The 20,551-nt window shown below is 41.2% G+C and overlaps 1 protein-coding gene across 1 annotated transcript in view; it reads right to left on the bottom strand.

Annotated features, from left to right (window-relative positions):
- Positions 1-20,551, bottom strand: part of chchd3a (coiled-coil-helix-coiled-coil-helix domain containing 3a) — a 336,024-nt gene that overhangs the window by 308,238 nt on the left and 7,235 nt on the right. The window contains exon 2 of the mRNA XM_086010675.1: positions 11,151-11,274. Within this exon, the coding sequence (XP_085866801.1) occupies positions 11,151-11,274 (124 nt within the window). The remainder of the gene's footprint in view (positions 1-11,150; positions 11,275-20,551) is intronic.

Below are 20,551 nucleotides of genomic sequence, written 5' to 3'. Positions count from 1 at the left end.
ATTTATGGACTCGATGTTTCTAATAGCGGTGGATGCCCACTCCAAGTGGCCGGAAGTAATTAAGATGACCACCACCACGACTGAAAAAACCATCGCAGTGTTAAGGACTATGTTTGCTCGGAATGGCCTGCCGGAACAGATCTGTTCTGATAATGGACCACAATTTGTGTCCGAAGAATTCAAGAAATTCTTAAAGAGCAATGGGGTTAAACATTACACGTCAGCCCCATACCATCCCGCCTCCAATGGATTGGCTGAAAGGTTTGTCCAGACCTTCAAGAAGGCCGTAAAGGCCATGAGTAATGAAAATATAAGTCTGCAACATAAGGTGGATAGCTTTTTGTTGGCATACCGAAATGCGACACATGCGGTCACAAATCAAACTCCCGCAATGATGTTCTGTAATAGACGCCGAAGATGCCGGCTGGATTTACTAAAACCAAACGTCAGAAGAGACGTAGAGAACCGGCAATTCCAGGGCATGAACGACAGGGTCACTAGATCTTTCCAGATCGGTCAACGAGTTTTGGCCCGGGACTACCGTACTGAGAAATGGCAGCCTGGAACTATTGGAAAAAGGCTGGGGCCATTGATGTACACCGTGGACATTGGAGACAATATAATAAGGCGCCATGTTGACCAAATCATAGGGTCCGCCACAAATGGGCCACCGACTTCACCACCTTATCCGGGTAATGTTGAAACTGAGATACCCAGAACACCTACTTCCGATCTAGTGATACTGGAGTCAGCTGAACCTGACACGGCTTTTCAAGCCGAATCGACCTTGCCAGAAGCACCTCCTAGCCCGCTTGAAATGACGACACCACTGCGGCGTTATCCTGACAGAATCCGGAAACCCCCGGAAAGACTGAATCTATGAACTGTCTTACATAAACCTGTATATATGTTAGAATGTATGTTCACTATGGACTTAGTAAGTAATAAGCTAAAAAGGGAGGATTGTAGTATATGTACCCGTCTACCTTTAAGGGAACTATTGAATGTAACCGTTCACCTTTAAGAGGACTACTTTCGGGTGGCACTATTTGCTTGGCTTCTGTATACTGTAATACCGATAGTGACCACACCAGTATATAAGTGTTGTGGCATGATTGCTGGGGCAGATTCGCCCGAACCTTCGAATAGTAAAGACCTGTTTGTTTGTTACTTCTGAAGTCTGTGTATTTATTAACTGCACAACCCACAGACTTTACAGTGGTGTCCTGCACTAGGGGCATACGAGCTTCTCAGAGTACTCTCGTTACATGCAGCCCGAGATGTTGATAATCCAGTTCAATAATGGTCAAGACTCAGACAAACCGAGAGGCTGATGTTCAAAATTAAGTGTTATCCAAAATACTGCCATATCAGAGAGATTAGATTGGTTAAAATTAATGACCCATCAGAAAACAAGATATATGATGGTAATTCATACAGAAACTGTGAGGTTGAGCACATCGTGGCAGTAAAAGTGCAGATTTGATTAAAACTGATTTATATTAAAATGAAGATTAAAATATGCAACAATAACGAAGAATTTTAATCCAGCCACTGAGCCCCATATTTCAATGTGATGAACAAGAACAGTATCAAACCAGTCGGAAAATTTGTAGCCAATTCTTCAAAACAAACTCTACCTTCATTAACTTCATACTTACAAATAACCGCATATTTTTAATCACATACTAACATAGTCGAGCCTGTTTCACTATTATGGCTGATCTGTACCCCAACTCGATTTACACCCGTTTGTTCCATATCCCTTGATACCCTGAGCCAACAAAAATCTATCAGTCCTGAAAACTTGACCCAGCGTCCACGGCCTTTTGAGAGGATTTCCACTACCCTTTGTATGCAAAGGTGCTTCCTGATTTCCCTGCTAAATGGCCTAGCTCTAATATTGAGATTATTAGGCCATCTTGTTCTGGATTCCCCGACAAGAGGAAAACATTTCTCTGCATCCACCCTCTATCGAATCCCTTTATCATTTTAAACACCTGGATTAGAGCACCCCTCAACCTTCTAATCTCAAGCGAATGCAAAGTTTATGCAACCCGTCCTCAGAACTTAACCCTTTAAGCTCTAGTATCATTGACGAATTTGCGCTGAATCCCCTCTAAGGACAATACACTGTGCCTGACGTGGTGCCCAAACTGAATGCAGTACGCCAGAGGGGTCTGACCAAGGTTCTGTACAACTGAACATCTAAGTTGCACGGCTCTAAGCCGGTCCCGCTACAACCCTCCGAGATATCCGCGCTCCTCCGAATCTGATCTCTTGCGCATTCCCAATTTTAATTGCTCCACCATTGGCGGCCGTGTCTTCAGCTGCCTTTCACGACCACCGGACGTTTCAAAGCGCTTTACAGCCAATGAAGTACTTTATGAAGTGTAGTCACTGTTGTAATGTAAAAGGCGCGATATAAATGCAAGTTGTTGTTGTTGTTGTTTTGGACAGCGACAGGAAGTTTTCCATGCAAAAGTTAATGCAGAGTGTGTCTGCGGAGCACCAGAGCTCAATTCTGTTCTCACCAAAGATGTGCACTTTCCAGCAGGGGCCACTGGACAGCAGTCAGGAGCCTGAACCCGAACCAACTGTTCTTCTCCATATCCCAAGCACAATGAGACAACCTGCAGTGCCACTACCGAGATCATCGAGCTCAACAAAGGCAAGGGATTGAACCAGAGATCTGCAGCATAGCACATGGTGCATTTATTGACCAAGCTAATGTAGAGCTCCACATTGATTAACATTTGTGCTCAAAGCAACTGAGATCACCAAGGTAGAATGGAACAATTTTTTCCACATTTTTTAGCAATTATCATCAAGTTACTTCCTGTTCAGGTGCAGCAAAGTAAAGGCCCTCTATTCTGCCAACTTTACACCTTTTTCCCCAACCAGACATCCTTATGCCATTAACATGAATTATTTAATTTCCTACACCATAAGAACATAAAAAAATAGGAGCAGAAGTAGGCCATACAGCCCTTCGAGCCTGCTCTGCCATTCAATAAGATCACGGCTGACCTTCGACCTCAACTCCATTTTCCCGTCCGATCGCCATATCCCTTGACTCCCTTAGTGCTGAAAAATCTATCGATCTCAGTCTTAAATACACTCAACGACTGAGCATCCACAGCCTTCTGGGGTATAGAATTTCAAAGATTCACAACCCTCTCTGAGTGAAGAAATTTCTCATCTCAGTCCGAAATGGCCGGCCCCTTATCCTGAGACTATGACCCCTAGTTCTAGACTCTCCAGCCAGGGGAAACAGCCTCTCAGAATCTACCCTGTCAAGCCCTCCAAGAATTGTACATGTTTCAATTAGATCACTTCTCATTCTTCTAAACTCCAGAGAATATCCTCCCATTCTACTTAATCTCTCCTCATAGGACAACCCTCTCATCCCAAGAATCAATTTAGTGAACCTTTGTTGCACCCTCTCTAAGGCAAGTATATCCATCCTTAGGAAAGGGGACCAAAACTGTACACTGTACTCCAAGTGTGGGCTCACCAAAGCTATATATAAATGCAGCAAGACTTCCTTACACTCTAACCCCCTTGCAATAAAGGCTAACTTACCATTTGCCTTCCTAATTGCTTGCTATACCTACATATTAACTTTCTATGATTCGTGTACAAGGACATCGAAATCCCTCTGAATCCCAATATTTACTCGTCTCTCACCTTTTAAAAAATATTCTGCTTTTCCATTTTTCCTACCAAAGTGGATAGTTTTACACCAGCCATCCTTACAGCTTCATTAAGCAAGATTGCAAAGTTTAGTGCCAAACTGAGCAGTCACTATGAACAGAGTTGAGACTGCTCTAAATTCATTTTACTTAAGGCAACCAAACAGCTGGCAGAGAGTTTCAGTCCATTAACCTGAGCTAATTTTAAACTGGGAACCGAGAAATAAAAGAATACACCAATTCTCTGAGCTACCCAGTCAATATCTATATATCGTAAAACAGAAGTCACAAGAATTGTACCAAGGTCTTTTACCAAATAAAGCAATATATATTTCCGAGAAAATGCTAGGATTCATGAAATTACTTGTGACCCTATTTTGGAATACACCAAATTTACAAGAAAAACTCTCCAAGAAATCTCAGAATATAGAGATAGAAATAAAAATCCTCTCGCACGTATCCCAAAATATTTGGCTCATCTCCTACAAAACACCTGGCTTCATCGAAAATATCTGGATGGAAATTTCCAAGTGTTGAGGCGATAAACCCGGTCTGAGATGGCAACTTTCAAACAGGAAGCACTTCTGAAGTGCAACAATCAAGATATGTCATCTTATTGTAATTTTGTGGCCTCTGCCATGAAGATCACACAGACTGAAGTGGATGCCCACCAATAACACTCTAGTTCTCTTCAAACTGAAGCTTAGTACGAGGATTCAGTTCCAACAGTCGATGAAGTGCTTCAGTGCTATTTGTTTAAAGACAGCAAGTGCATGTGCTAGATGATAAGCCAAGTATGTCCTTTGTGTAACTGTTATTGACTACTGATCATAACACCCCTTAAATCTCTCTCCCATGAAATCAGCCTGAGAGCAAACCTTATTGTTAATCAGCTCTCACATTGTCTTTTCTAACGGAAGAAAATTAGGGGTTTTCCTCTTTCTTATTAATCAAATATGAAGAACATTATTGACATTATTTGTATCCCCAAGACCTCAAATTACAGCATGAACTTTTTAAGAGGAGACAGCAACAAACCTTTACACAATCTTCGTGACTCGTCAGGAATAGCTACCAATCCAGCTTAACTCCTGACTTTCAAATCCGGATACATTTTAACATATGACATATAAAGAGTAATCTTTGAGCACGAGAAAAGCAAGGAAAAACATGCTTTGGTTAATATCAGATCACACAACTTATGGCAGAGGTGTCCGAACTGTAGCCCCAGAGGCTTGGCAATCTGCCCCTTACATTTCTCACTAGTTGGTTTGTCCCGTTTGAATTTATGAGCCTGAGTTTGGAGAGGACTATTTTTAGTACTGTTGCCTAATTGGTGGATAAATCCTAAATCAGAACACCAGGATCTGTTCATATCAGCAACAATGGATATATGCATGTTCTTAAAAATGCGGATTTAAACTTCTTAAGTGGCCCCCGAAGCTCCACAGCAGGCATATTGGGTATGTGTGCATACATATATCACTCAAATTAGATTTGCCTTTGTTAACTGGTCTTTCTGTTGTATGAAAATTAATCTGCATCATAGAATCTTACAGCACAGAGGGGGGCCATTCGGCCAGTCGTGCCTGTACCAGCTCTTTGAAAGAGCCCTCCAATTTAGTCCCACTCCCCAGCTTTCTTCCCATAACCCTGCAAATTAGTCCTCTTCGAATACATGTCCAATTGCCTTTTGAAAGTTGCTGTGGAATCCGATTCCACCACACTTTCAGGTAGTGCGAACCAGATCGTAACATCCCTCTGTGTGAAATAATTTCTCTCATTTCCCCTCTAGTTCTTTTGTCAATGATTTTAAATCTATGACCGCTGGCTATCAACCTACTTGCCAGAGGAAACTATTTCTCCCTAGTTGCTCTATCAAAATGCCACATAATTTTGAATACCTCTATCAGATCTCCCCTTAACCTTATCTGCTCCAAGGAGAACAATCCCAGATTCTCCAATCTCTCCACAGAGCTGAAGTCCCTCATCTCTGGTATCATCCTGGTAGACCTCTTCTGTACACTCTCCAAGGGCTTGACATCCTTCCTAACATGTGGTGCCCAGAATGGTATACAGTACTCCAGTTGAGGCCTAACCAGTGACTTGTAAAGGTTTTGCGTGATTTCCTTAATTTTGTATTCAAAGCCCCTATTTGCATGACCCTCCTTTTACAGCAGGTATTCAAGTTAACCCAATTACAGTTATTCAGAATTGAAAGTACTGTTAAATGTTGAATTAACTTATTTGCATGGATCAGATAAACAGATCGTAAAAAATAAACCACCAGGAATTATCACTTAAGCTCTGTGTTAAAGAGATAAATTTATTGCAATCTATCCTTCTGGTCGGGATAAAACACAATTTCGAGCTGCATTAGCTAATGCATGCAAACGTGACGGATTTAGGAAGCAGCATCTAATCTATCCAAGCCCTCTGAAAGCCAGGGAATTTGCCATTGATAAATTGTAAATACCTAATATTTTACTGGAAAATTAAGAAAAACACAAAATTAAATGCATTTTTTGGCCAAAATACAACAGCTGCATGAACAGATTTTGATAAACCACTGGCACAATAAGCATCTCAATGGGTGATGTGCTCGACGAGCTCCACCCAACAATCAAGTAGCCATGAATTTACTATCATTTTATTTAATAAAGACTGTGCTAATTTTTTTTTAAACTGCATTTTGTGAGGGAAGAAACAGTTAAAGTAGTATTGAGAGTTCCACCTAACCATAAAGTAAAAAGAGCCATTATTCAAACTCAGATTTCCCAGAGCATCCTGAGTAAGAATATTTGTATTGGGAAAGTAAATTTATTTAGAAAATTGCTTTTAACCAAGTCACTGAGTATACGTGATCAAAATCTTAGAATCGTCCCTCACTCAAGATTTCAAAACCGTTCACAAACTGACAGCAGCTTTTCCCAATGATCTGCTGATATCTGCCCAGAGCCTGAATATAAGACGAACAAACTCAAAGTCCAGAGCTCCCTCTAATTTGAGAGGGAATTCTCAAACAATCACAACACGGTCAAATCTTGGAAAGGATGCACATGTTTTATTTAATTATAAGTTATTATATGGCAAAAGGCGAGAACCTGCATTGGCAAGATTCTGCAGACAGGCATGATCAATCATGCCCGTTGGAAAAAGGGTAGAGTTAAATCTGCTAAGTTTTATTATTTTTAATTATTTTACCTTTAACAATGCAGGGAATTTAGTAATGATTTTTAAGGTGTTCATTATCAAGTGGAGGAAATGCAGCACTACGGTTTTACCACAAAGATTTTGCTGTCTAGTAATTAAGTTATTAAAATATTGCAGTTGGATCCAAGTGCATCAAGGTTCTGGTTCAGGTATCAATGTTAAACTGAGAAAGGTGACCATTTTATCATCATCTCCAAACAAAAATAAACCTCTGTATAAATCAACACTACAAAATGCATTTACTTAACATGCCACTGGGAGCCTAAAGTCATTGTGTTACAAATACAAAATCGTCACCACAACCTGGCAGAGCAATGTAGGAAGTCGTTTTTACATAGTATGAAGTTTTGCTTCAGAAATGCATTTATTGGTGTCAGATTCCACTAATTTACCCCTCTGCTGTGCTCTTCTGTCCCTTTCTGCACAAAATAAAACATTTTTTCTTAAATGCAAAAGCTATTACAGCAGTTATAGAAAGTTGGATCGTTTTACTCAGCACAGAAACTTGAATCAACAGCCCAGAACATAACTCCATTTTCACCCATTACAAATAAAAGATACAAATAAATTAACAAGTTCACTAGTTATTTGATTGTACTATACAGCATTCAAGAGATAACAAATATCTAAGCAGTATACTGCACTACCGTTCACCTTATCTAGCCACAGCGGTCCAAACATATTTTCTGAATGCCAACTATCAAAAAAAAACTGCAGTATAGAGGGGGATGCATGACAAGACTTTGTGGATTTACCAAAAACACTAAAGCCACAACTTGTGTATCCAAAAGGTCGCTGAATTATGCAAACCCGAGGTGTATTTTCGTATAAACTATCAAATCCCACTATGTACCTCATTAATACCACATACTGACATATTTTATGAGCCATTTCACAGACAGACAGACAATGTAATGACTTTATTCTGTGCTGATTTAGCAGGGCAGCAGGGAGCTGCACGCCCAATGATAGTTATTTCACTGTGATGTACCCATATGGCAACTGGCGAGTTCAATGCAGATCGAGCTGACTGGAGTGCACATTGCAAAGTGTTGGAAAATACTCGTCAAGACGGAATATATTTTTGCTATTAGTAATAGGAATACACAACAATGGATGCTGCAGGAAAGGTAAGAATCTAAGTGGAATAAAATAATAGCGCGAGACAAGATAGCTTTCTTTTATATGGATAATATTGGTACCATGCAATTTCAAGAAGGGAAGATCTCCTATTTCATAAATATGTCTCCTATTTCAAAAATGTCTCAGAGAAACCACAGGTGTTGAGTGGAAATATAAAAACAGAATGGAAATGGGAGTGATTACAAGAAAACAATTTCACTAAGGATTCACAGGATGTAAAACCATAACAGCATGTATAATATAACATTCTTTCTGCAATCTTCAAAAAATTTTGTGAAACATATTTTTTTTAAACTGCCAGCAAATATAGATGTGTCTGACTTTAGCGGTTTGCATTTCATATTTCAGATAGCCCAAAATGTAAAACCACAGGGCCGTGATATTATGAAGAAGAAAATGTTGCACAGGGATCATTTTGCAATATCTTTGAAAATCTATCCTGGGGAACGTGCCATCTCTTCATAAAAAGTCTTTATTATATCAAGGGCACATGTACATGCCAGACTGATTTCTTAAGGTCCAGTCTAAGCTCAGTCCTGCACCTTTTCTTTCATGTGGGAATTCTATTGATTTATCGATGCGCAACATTAAAGTTAATGCAAACCTTAAAGGTTAAAGTGCACATATCTATTCCATTTCCTTTCAAAACCAAACTGAGTCAATAGAAGTTTTGCTAAAGTAGAAGCAATGCGCTTTTAAAATAAAAACTAATTAGTTCTGATTCATAAGACCTCTTAAAAAGTGGCATAAAACTATACTCTCAATTCTGCTTTTTATATACTCTGTGCTAAATATGTCCGCTTAATTTTACAATACATTTATGAAAAATATCCTGTACACCAGGAGCCACTTAATCTTGAAGCAACAAAGCTGCTGAATATTCTAATTGGTTTTCCCTGCATCTCAAATCCATTAATTTTAATAAGAGAACATCATGACAATTCACTAATTAAGACATACAAGGTCTTACTCCTCACAATTGACAGCTGCGAGAAACACATCTTTTATCATTGGATTGAATTGGAGCCAAGGTGAGCTCAAGCTATAGCCTTACACGTGAGGTTAGGAGTGTATCCATGCTACATCTGGAATCCACTAAGATCAGTGGTCCTGATGCTATCCAATCCATTGCTCTCAAGATGTACACTTCTGAACTTGCCCTTGCCCGAAGTGGTCTCTGACACACAGGAACAGGAGCAGGCCATTCAAGCCTGTTCTGCCATTCACTTAAATCATGGCAGATCTGTACCGTAACTCCATCTACCCTCATTGGTTCCGTAACCCTTAGTACCCTTGCCGAACAAAAATCTATCTATCTCAGTTTGGAAATTTTCAGTTGACCTAGCCTCAACAACGATTTAGGGGAGAGTTCCAGATTTCCGCTACCCTTTCTGTGAAGAAGTGCTTTCCGGCATCACCCCTGAACGGCCTAGCTCTAATTTTAAGGCCCCTTTGTTCTGCACTCCCCACAGGAAATAGTTTCTCTCTATCGACCCTAACAAATCCTTTAATCATCGTAAACACCTCAATTAGATCGCCCCTTATTCTTCTATATTCAAGGAAATACAAGCCTTGTCCATGCAACCAGTCCTCATAATTTAACCCATATCTCTCAAATTAACCATTACCTTGAAAGTTCTGGCCTAATCGACATTAGTCATGATGGGTTTTTGCTTCCACCATTCTACTGGCGATAATCATCAACTGGCTGGGGGTGGGGGATGGAATTTGGAAATTGAGCACGAGTTTGGAGATGAGTTAGGAGAGATTGAAAAGGTAGACTCTGAGGAGGTTTTTAACGGTGCAGAAAGCTAAAGCAAAGTGAAGGTGCTTTGGGAGACACTAATGGTGAAGTGCAAGTGTTGGGTATTCAAACTCAGAACAGCAGAGTGTGAATTGAGATGTGGAGATGCAACAGGTCGTAGAAGCCGGGGCATTGCCTCCGAGGGATTTATGGATGAAGGTAAGGAATTTGAAATCAATATGTTGGGGTATGAGAAGCCAGTGGAGTAGGGTGAGGGCAGAAGCTAATTGGGATGCAATACAGGATCGGATGTGGGCAGCAGAACTTGTGCATTTGCGTCGAGTGGATCTCAGGAGGTCAGCGAGCAGTGAACAGACTGTTCGGTAAATCAAGTTGGAAGATAATAAATGCATGGATGTACAACTGTCGTGGGGGTGAAGTCAGAATGGAGGTGAAAATAGATGGACTTGATTGTGGAATGAACAAGACATCCAGGTTTAGCCAGAGCCACCAAGGAGGATAGAATTTGGATAGGATGCAGAGAAGTAAACAGGGTAGCTTTGGTCTTGCCACTGATTAGTTGAAGCTCTGGCTCATCCACAAATTGACACAATTAAATTGGTATTGCCTATATTATGGAGTGCTGGAATGCCATTCATCAACAATTCAGCTAATCTCCATCATTGCTTTAGACGCCTTCCGAGCCTTTGACAGGGTTTGGTACCATGCACTTAAGTAAATTACTAATAAACAAGCGTATGCTCCTGAAGATATCCTCACAAGCCAACTACTGTAGTTGATGGGCCTTCCTCCAGCTCTTTCCTTATGAGCTCAGAGTTTCCCCAGGAACCCCCTCTCGAACTCTCTTCCTTGCTCATATTAATGACCTCCTCCATTCATCATCCAACCATATCTATTATTTTGATGACGAGTCCACTCTACATTCAGAAACCTCCTTCAGACCATGCTCACAACCTGCAATCCTCTTGCAGCGGAATGGCTGAATCACTGCATCATGATGTCTTTTCCCTACAAGAGTTTGGCAGACTGTTTCTTTATGTCTCTCACAAATGTAACCAACAACCATCATCTCTTAACTGCTTGCTTGCCACTCTCCAATACTTGCTATTTCCCTCTTGCTGTCATGAACCTTTCAAACACTTACCTGAGCCTGTACTTAAACATGTAAAAAGTCTGTTTTGCACAAATTTTTGCCACAGATTGTCATCTAATACAAGAGATGTGTACCTCTATGATAAAAAGATCAGCAGAATGGATGGCAGTTTGAATCGATCATTAAGACTTAGCTCAACAGCGCGAGTGGACTGGTTTTTAGAAATGTAGCTACAGAATACCTATCGGTTGGATTGGAGAAGGTGGATGAATTCCAGTTGATGAAGGTGGTGCTGGAGGAGGCGACTGTGGCTTTTCAGCAGGTGGAGAAGCATCCCGCATACGGCTGATGACACTGTCGGAGAGCTGTTCGGAAAAAATAGTGGAACCCTGTTAAGATCAAATTCCCAATTTTGTGGACATAAATTATCCAGAATATTCTTAAAGTACTGGTAAAATAAAAAATGTTAAACTTTTTAAAGGACAAACCATATTTCTTCATAAAACTTTGTAGCTATACACTACAGTTGCCTTCCCAGAAATTTAATTCATCTTTGGGTAGCTAAATAATTTCAGCACCAGAGATCTCATTTCATACCACCACACATGATCTGTGAAGTGCGGAGATATTTTTCACATCTCCACATTTGAGGTTCCTTAACATAAAATTTTAAAGCAAATTCATGTTTTCAACATGTGATAAATATCTCCACTCGCAAGGCTAGCTTTAGCGCTTTTGAATTTTCCAGTCAGGCTCCCTTGCAGAGATACACTATCTGTCATATTTCACTGATACCTACGTGATATTCTGTTACTCATGCTAACTTGCTGTGGAAGCTTATCTCCAAGTAGATAGAATGTACAAACTTTCAAGAGAGGCAATTCTAGATTAGGTTACAGTAATTCCAATGGGGATACACACACTTTTATTGTAAGACTTGTAAAGTTGATGGAAAAAATGGATGGTACAACAAAAACTCTTCCCAGCTTGACATAGCAGAAACTGCAATTCAAAACCTATTACTTTTAATGACTTATACAGAGTTTTGGTACTTGAAATTTGGTTCTTAATGGATTCAGTTTTTATAAAATTTGAGTTTAAAATGATTTTTTTCAAATTGAAGTTACATTTAAAAATCATATTTGGAGGACTAGCAACTTACAAATTGCATTCAGATAATTTTAGATGCCATATCACAGTGTACAATTTGCACAACCTGGTACTCTGTTATTTACATTTCATGCACATGGCAAGTTGCTATGAAATAAGAACATAAGAAATAGGAGCAGGAGTAGGCCAATCGGCCCCTCGAGCCTGCTCCGCCATTCAATAAGATCATGGCTGATCTGATCCTAACCGCCAATCTACTATCACAGAACCATCTCCTGAATCTAACAGAATTAGACACACGAAATAGGAGCAGGATCAGGCTACACGGCCCCTGGGCCCGCTCCGCTACCCACAGGGCCATGTCCGATCCGAACCTAGACTCATGTCCAAATTCCTGCCCGCTCCCCGTAACCCTTAATTCCCTTTACTTCTAGGAAACTGTCTATTTCTGTTTTAAATTTATGTAATGATGTAGCTTCTACAGCTTTTTGGGGCAGCATATTCCATGGACCTACCACCCTCTGAGTGAAGTAGTTCCTCCTCATCTCAGTTTTGAAAGAGCAGCCCCTTATTCTAAGACTATGTCCCCCAGTTCTAGTTTCACCCATCATCGGGAACATCCTCCCCGCATCCACCCGATCCAACCCCTTCACAATCTTATATGTTTCAATAAGATCGCCTCTCATTCTTCTGAACTCCAATGAGTAGAGTCCCAATCTACTCAACCTCTCCTCATATGTCCATCCCCTCATCCCCGGGATTAAACGAGTGAACCTTCTTTGTACTGACTCGAGAGCAAGTATGTCTTCTTAAGTATGGACACCAAAACTGTATGCAGTATTCCAGGTGCGGTCTCACCAATACCTTGTACAACTGAAGCAATACCTCCCTATTTTTATATTCTATCCCCCTAGCAATGAAAGCCAACATTCCATTGGCCTTCTTAATCACTTGCTGCACCTGCATACTAACCTTTTGAGTTTCGTGCACCAGGACCCCCAGATCCCTTTGTACTTCAGTACTTTCCACTTTCTTGCCATTAAGATAATAACTTGCTCTACGATTTTTCCTGCCAAAGTGCATAACCTCACACTTTCTAGTATTGTATTCCATCTGCCAAATCTCTGCCCACTTACTTAGCCTGTCTATGTCCCCTTGCAGGTTTTTTATGTCCTCCTCACTCACTACTTTCCCTCCCATCTTAGTATCATCTGCAAACTTTGATATGTTACACTCGGTCCCTTCCTCCAAATCGTTAATATAGATTGTAAAGAATTGGGGACCCAGCACTGACCCCTGCGGAACACCACTAGTTACTGATTGCCAGTCTGAGAATGAACCATTTATCCCAACTCTCTGCCTTCTGTTGGATAGCCAATCCTCTATCCATGCCAGAATATTACCCCCAATCCCATGATTTTTTATCTTAAGCAATAATCTTGTGTGTCACACCTTGTCAAATGCCTTTTGGAAGTCTAAATACACTACGTCCACTGGTTCCCCTTTATCCACCCTATATGTTACTTCCTCAAAGAACTCCAGCAAATTTGTCAAACATGACTTCCCCTTCATAAAACCATGCTGACTTTGTCCTATTAAATTATGATTATCCAAATGTCCTGTTACTGTCTCCTTAATAATGGACTCCAAAATTTTACCTACCACAGATGTTAGGCTAACCGGTCTATAGTTTCCAGCCTTCTGTCTACTGCCCTTTTTAAATAAGGGTGTTACATTAGCAGTTTTCCAGTCTGCTGGGACCTTTGCTGAGTCTAGGGAGTTTTGGAAAATTATTACCAATGCATCCACAATCCCTACCGCCACTTCCCTCAAGACCCTAGGATGTAAGCCATCAGGTCCAGGTGATTTATCCGCCTTGAGTCCTATTATTTTACCGAGTACCACTTCCTTAGTGATTTTGATCGTGTTTAGCTCCTCCCCCCCTATAGCCCCCTGTTTGTCCAGTGTTGGGATATTCTTAGTGTCTTCTACTGTAAAGACTGATACAAAATATTCAGTGTTTTTGCCATCTCCATATTTCCCACCATTAATTTCCCGGTCTCATCCTTTAAGGGACCAACATTTACTTTAGCCACCCTTTTTCTTTTTATATAACTATAAAAACTCTTACTATCTGTTTTTATATTTTTTGCTAATTTACTTTCATAATCTATCTTCCCTTTCTTAATCAATCGTTTTGTTATTTTTTGCTGTCTTTTAAAGTTTTCCCAATCCTCTATCCTCCCACTAGATTTGGCTACCTTATATGCCCTTGTTTTTAGTCGAATACTATCCTTAATTTCTTTACTTAGCCACGGATGGCTGTCTTTTCTTTTACACCCTTTTCTTCTCAGTGGAATATACTTTTTTTGGAAGTTGTAAAATAACTCCTTAAATGTACACCACTGATCATGTATCGTCTTACCCTTTAATCTATTTTCCCAAAATCCACTCTACTCAATTCCGCTCTCATACCTTCATAGTCTCCTTTATTCAAGCTTAGCACGCTTGTTTGAGATCCAACCTTCTCACCCTCTAATTAAATATGGAATTCAACCATGTTATGGTCACTCATTCCAAGGGGATCCTTTACTAGGACATTTTTAATTAATCCTGTCTCGTTACACAGGACCAGATCTAAGGTTGCTTGCCCCCTGGTCGGTTCAGTTACATACTGCTCAAGAAACCCATCCCTAATACACTCAATGAACTCATCCTCAAGGCAGCCCTGCCCAATTTGATTTGTCCAATTAATATGATAGTTAAAATCCCCCATAATTATAGATGTTCCCTTATTACAAGCCTCAACTATTTCCTGATTGATACTCCGTCCAACAGAGTTGCCACTGTTCGGAGGCCTATAGACTACGCCCACTAGTGTTTTTTTCCCCTTATTATTCCTTACCTCCACCCAAACTGTTTCATTATCCTGATCTTTTGACCCAATATCATTTCTCTGTATTACAGTGATTCCTTCCTTTATTAACATAGCCACCCCACCTCCCCTTCCTTCCTGCCTGTCCTTCCTGATCGTTAAATAAATAAATTATTTACACAAGTCCAACTTGAAGTTTTATGGTGCGTTTAATTTAGCCTTAAGATTCACTAGACTGATTCCGGAGATGAGGGGATTGTCCTATGAGGAGAGATTGAGCAGAAGAGTTTAGAAGAGTGAGAGGTGATCTCTTTGAAACATATAAAATTCTTAAAGGGCTTGACAGGATGGATGCTGGGAGGGTGTTTCTCCTGGCTGGGTGTCTGGAACCAGGGGTCACAGTCTCAGAATAAGGGGTCAGCCATTTAGGACTGAGATGAGGAGAAATGTCTTCACTCAGAGGGTGGTGAATCTTTGAAATTCTCTACCCCAGAGGGCTGTGGAGGCTCAGTCATTGAGTATTCAAGACAGAGATCGATATGGGGATAGTATGGGAAGGTGAATTTGAGGTAAAAGATCAGCCATGATCTTATTAAATGGCGGAGAAGGCTCGAATGGCTGATTGCTACTCCTATTTATTATGTTCTTAAGGAGGGTCTTAAAAAGGGAATGGGCTGTGGAGAGACTCCCAAAGCATGAAGCCTAAGTAGCTGAAGCATGGCTGCCAATGAGGGGCAAAGGGGGCTATCCATCAGATATTTTAGATACATAATGAATTATAAGTTATTAAAAAAAATGTGATGACTTAAGAAGCTGAGAATGCATCACGCCTATACGTGCAGACCATTGGTTTGCAACCTGGACCACCTGGACAAGGAGGTTCCCACCCCAAAGTGGAGATTTCTCTTTGTTTTGTATTTGTTAGCTTGCTGGGATGTCACTTCTGTTGTTATATATACACACATTTAAAAAATGTTTTGTGTAATGATAGAAAGCACTGGCATCCTCTGGATAGCTGACATTGTATTTTGAAAGCTGGGACAGAGGTCCCTAAGATAGTGTCAACATTTGCAGGAAGTCTTCCACAAAGTAATATGTACAATTCAGACATAGACTTGTGCTAGCCAGATGCTTTTCACCATCTAATTTTCTATCTTGCAAGTTTCCTCATTCAACAAGCAAATTTATATTATTTTCTTTAAATGGGCACTACAACAATTCACAAATCAACTTTTCTAAGACTTTGATAACTGCTGGCTCTCGGTAAAAGATTTTAAAAAAAATCAAAAGTTCGATATCCAAAAGTTGCACTTATATTATTGGTAAACTGTTATTTAATCCTCTGCTCTACTGAGTGACATGGAGATGGAAAGATAGTGTGATGCTGACAGATGCTTCAGATGACAACATTTAGAGCAGTGGGAACATAAATGTGGCAAAACTGAGCAGTGACCGAAGGATGTGAAAAGGTGCTATATAAATGCCAGTTCTTCTTTCTTTCTTTCTTCCTATACTTTCACTGCTGTTTTCCCTAAAATTCTCCAGTGAACTGCATCTGGCACCGATCTCTCCACTCTGCTAACTCATGACGTCCTTCTGTAATCTTCCTCAGTTTGCCATGCCCTCTAAATTGGTACCATCAGAAAACTTTGCTACTATTCCTCTCGGACCTAAGCTCAAGCTGTTTACATAGAAACATAGAAGATAGGAGCAGGAGTAGGCCATTCGGCCCTTCGAGCCTGCTCCGCCATTCAGTGAGATCATGGCTGATCATCCAAATTCAGTACCCTGTCCCTGCCTTCTCCCCATGTCCCTTGATCCCTTTAGCCTTAAGAAATATATCCAACTCTTTCTTGAATATACTTAATGAACTGGCCTCCACCGCCCTCTGTGGCAGAGAATTCCACAGGTTCACCACTCTCTGGGTGAAGAAATTCCTCCTCATTTCAGTCCTAAATGGCTTACCCCTTATCCTTAGACTATGACCCCTGGTTCTGCACTCCCCGGCCATCAGAAACATCCTTCCTGCATCTAGTCTGTCCAGGCCTGACAGAATTATATAGGTTTCGATGAGATCCCCTCTCAATCTTCTAAACTCCAGTGAGTATAAGCCCAATCGACACAATCTCTCCTCATAAGTCATTCCTGCCATCCCAGGTATCAGCCTGGTGAATCTTCGCTGCACTCCTTCCATGGCAAGAATGTCCTTCCTCAGGTAAGGCGAGCAAAACTGCACACAATACTCAAGGTGCGGTCTCACCAAGGCCCTGTACAACTGTAGCAAGACATCCTTGTTCCTGTACTCGAACCCTCTTGCTACGAAGGCCAACATACCATTTGCCTTCTTAACCGCCTGCTGCACCTGCATGCTTACCTTCAACGACTGGTGCACAAGAACACCCAGGTCTCTTTGCACTTCCCCTTCTCCCAATCTATTGCCATTCAAATAATAATCTGCCTTCCTGTTTTTGCCACCAAAGTGGATAACCTCACATTTATCCATATTATAGTGCATTTGCCATGTTTCTGCCCAATCACCCAACCTGTCCAAATTGTACTGGAGTTTCACAACATCCTCCTCACAGCTTACCCTCCCACCCGGCTTTGTGTCGTATGCGAAACAGGTCTTAACATAGATCCGTGGGACATGCATGACCCACATCAGTCAATTTAAAAAATGTCCATTTACCCCTATTTTTTGCTTTATGTCCCCAAGCCACGTGGCTACATTCCTTTTAATACCATTGTAGGGAATTTAATTGCTACTAATGGCCCGGAATTTACGGTCCCGATGACGGCGAACTGGCAACGTTCACCATCATTTCACCGTTGAAACTGACCGCAACTTCAGGATTAAGCGCGGACGCAGCCTAATGCGGAAATCCTGAAGTTGCGGTCTGTCATTCACTGATCCTCCACAGGCTGCGCTGTGCAACCCCTGGCCCACAGAGCCAGCAATCAGTGAAACCTCTCAAATCATGGAAACTGACGAAAACTTCGGCTCTTCCACAGTAAGCACACTGTTAAATTCCCCACTAAAAGTTAGACTCAAAGAATTCGGCATAACTGTGGTTTTAACAGCGTATTGACTGCTAAAAAAAAAATTATAACCCTAAAAAACTTATTTAAATTTTGTGCAGTCTCAAATTTATCCATTTTAATAAAAATTTAAAGTTTTAAGAAACTTAAATTTTTAATTTTTTTTTCTAAAGTTTATCTATCTATTTCAGGTTTGCCTTTCCCCCACCCCCATGAGAGTCCCAATCTTTGTTTTGCTCTCTCTCACATTGAAAAAGTCCGAATTTTAAGAGCTTACTCACTTGTTCAGTGTGCGAGAATTCTGGGTTTTGATTGGCTGCTAAGACAGCTTGTTGACGTCACAGCAGCTCGCACAAGGGGAGCCCCTCTATACGCCGTTGATTTGAATTACATGTCGGAAAACCCGATGCTCTCGACACAGAGATCGCAAGATCTTTGTGCGAAGCTTACTTTGGAGCAAGCGGCGAACAGCTTTGCTTCGCCACTGACCGCAAATTCCGGGCCGTTATCGTCTTCCGAAGTTCATCTATCATTACAAGCAATAAATCATAAAACCTCCCAGAATTCAAAACTCATGCAATCTAATTTAAATTCAATGACCATTTCAGCAGCTATCTTATGTGGTATCATTTTCTAAGGCCGCTGTCTCGGGTCTGAGTATTGCTCGAGAGTCCCTCACGGTTTGAGAGTATAGCCTTGAGACGTCCTCACATGCAGAGATCTATAAAGTTCTAAGAGCTGAAATCTCATTCAATTAAAAAAATATTTTGGTTTATTTTTCAACAATGAGGAACTTTTTCTTTCTTTCACTTCTAAGTCACTAGCTGAAAACCCAGAATGACAAGTAGGGCTGGGGGCGGCGCAATTTCCATCTTCAGGTCTAAGTCACTTATAAATTTTTTAGAGCTGGTACAGATCTCACTCAAAAGATCAGTGCAGATAGCACTCAATTCTCTGGTGCAAGTTAATTTGCATAATTATTCATAGCAACAGGTACTGACAAATGGGTTCTAAGAGGACACTTGTGGGACAGGAAAATTGTATGCAAGTTAAATTTAAAGGAATGGGGACAATTTAAGGGGAGTGTTACAATAGGGAGAAAAATTTCAACAAGTCTTTGGAGAGGATCAGGAGGTTTTTTAAATATTTGTTCTCAAGGTGAGGGTGATGCGATCAAGGCCAGATTAATTGCCCATCCCTCAGTACCCTGAGAAAGTGGCAGTGGGTTTTCTCCTTGAACCGCTGCAGTCCTTGTGGTGGTGGTGGTGTAACGGCACTAGGTACAGAATTCCAGCATTCTGACCCTGCGACGATAAAGGAACGGTGATATATGTCCAAGTCAGGATGGTGTGTGAATTAGAGAGGAACTTAAAGGCGATGGGAGTTCCCACAACATTGGTCCTTTCTTACTTCTTGGTGGTAGAGGTCACGGTGAGGCATGTACTGTTGACGTTATCTTAATGAGTTGCTGCAGTGCATCCTGCAGATCCTACATTCTGCAACCACAGCATGGAGAGGTGGACACTGAGTATTCTAAGGGTAAGGGATAAGCCATTTAGGACAGAGATGAGGAGGAATTTCTTCACGTAGAGAGTGGTGAAGCTGTGGAATTCTCTATCACAGAAGGCAGTAGAGGCCAATTCATTAAATATATTCAAGAAGGAGTTAGATATATTTCTTAAGGCTAAAGGGATCAAGGGATATGGGGAGAAAGCAGGGACAGGGTACTGAATTTGGATGATCAGCCATGATCTCATTGAATGGCGGAGCAGGCTCGAGGGGCCGAATGGCCTACTCCTGCTCCTATCTTCTATGTTTCTATGAATCCAGGAGCAGGGGCACTGATAAAGTGAACTGCTCTATGCTGGATGGTGTTGAGCTTCTTCTTAGGTGTCAGCCGTGGCTCAGTGGGTAGCACTCTCACCTGCGAGTCAGAAGGTTGTGGGTTCAAGTCCCACTCCGGAGACTTGAGCACATAATCTAGGCTGACACATCAGTACAGTGCTGAGGGAGTGCTGCCGTGTTACGGACAAGACATTAAACCGAGGCCCCATCTGCTCTCTCTGGTGGATGTATAAGATCGCATGGCACTATCTGGAAGAGCAGAGCAGTTCTCCAGTGTCCTGGGGCCAATATTTATCCCTCAAACAACATCATTAAAACAGATCATCTGGTCATTATCACATTGCTGTTTGTGGGAGCCACATTTCCTACAACAGTGACTGCACTTCAAAAGTACTCCATTGGATGTAAAGCGTTTTGGGACGTCCTCAGTTGTGAATGGGACTATATAAGTCCTTTCTTTCTTTAGTGTTTTTGCAGCTGCACCAATCCAAGCGAGTGATAAATATTCCATCAAACTCTCGACATGCCCTTGTAGATGGTGAAGATGCTTTGAGGTGTCAGGGGTGAGCCACTCGTTGAAGAGTACCCAGTTTCTGCCCAGTTCTTGTAGCCATGGTGTTGATATGGCTGGGCCAGTTCAGTGTCTGGTCATTGGTGACCCTCAAGATGTTGATGGCGCAGGACTCGGTGATGGTGATGCCATTGAAGATCAAAGGAAGCTGACTGGGTTTTTTTTTGTTTGAGGTGATCATTACCTGGCATTTATGTGGCAT

The sequence above is a fragment of the Somniosus microcephalus genome, chromosome 17 (genome assembly GCF_052327205.1).
Source record: "Somniosus microcephalus isolate GS21.2 chromosome 17, FLI_Smic_1.0, whole genome shotgun sequence".
Classification (NCBI taxonomy): domain Eukaryota; kingdom Metazoa; phylum Chordata; class Chondrichthyes; order Squaliformes; family Somniosidae; genus Somniosus; species Somniosus microcephalus.
This window is presented reverse-complemented; position numbering and strand designations above follow the sequence as displayed.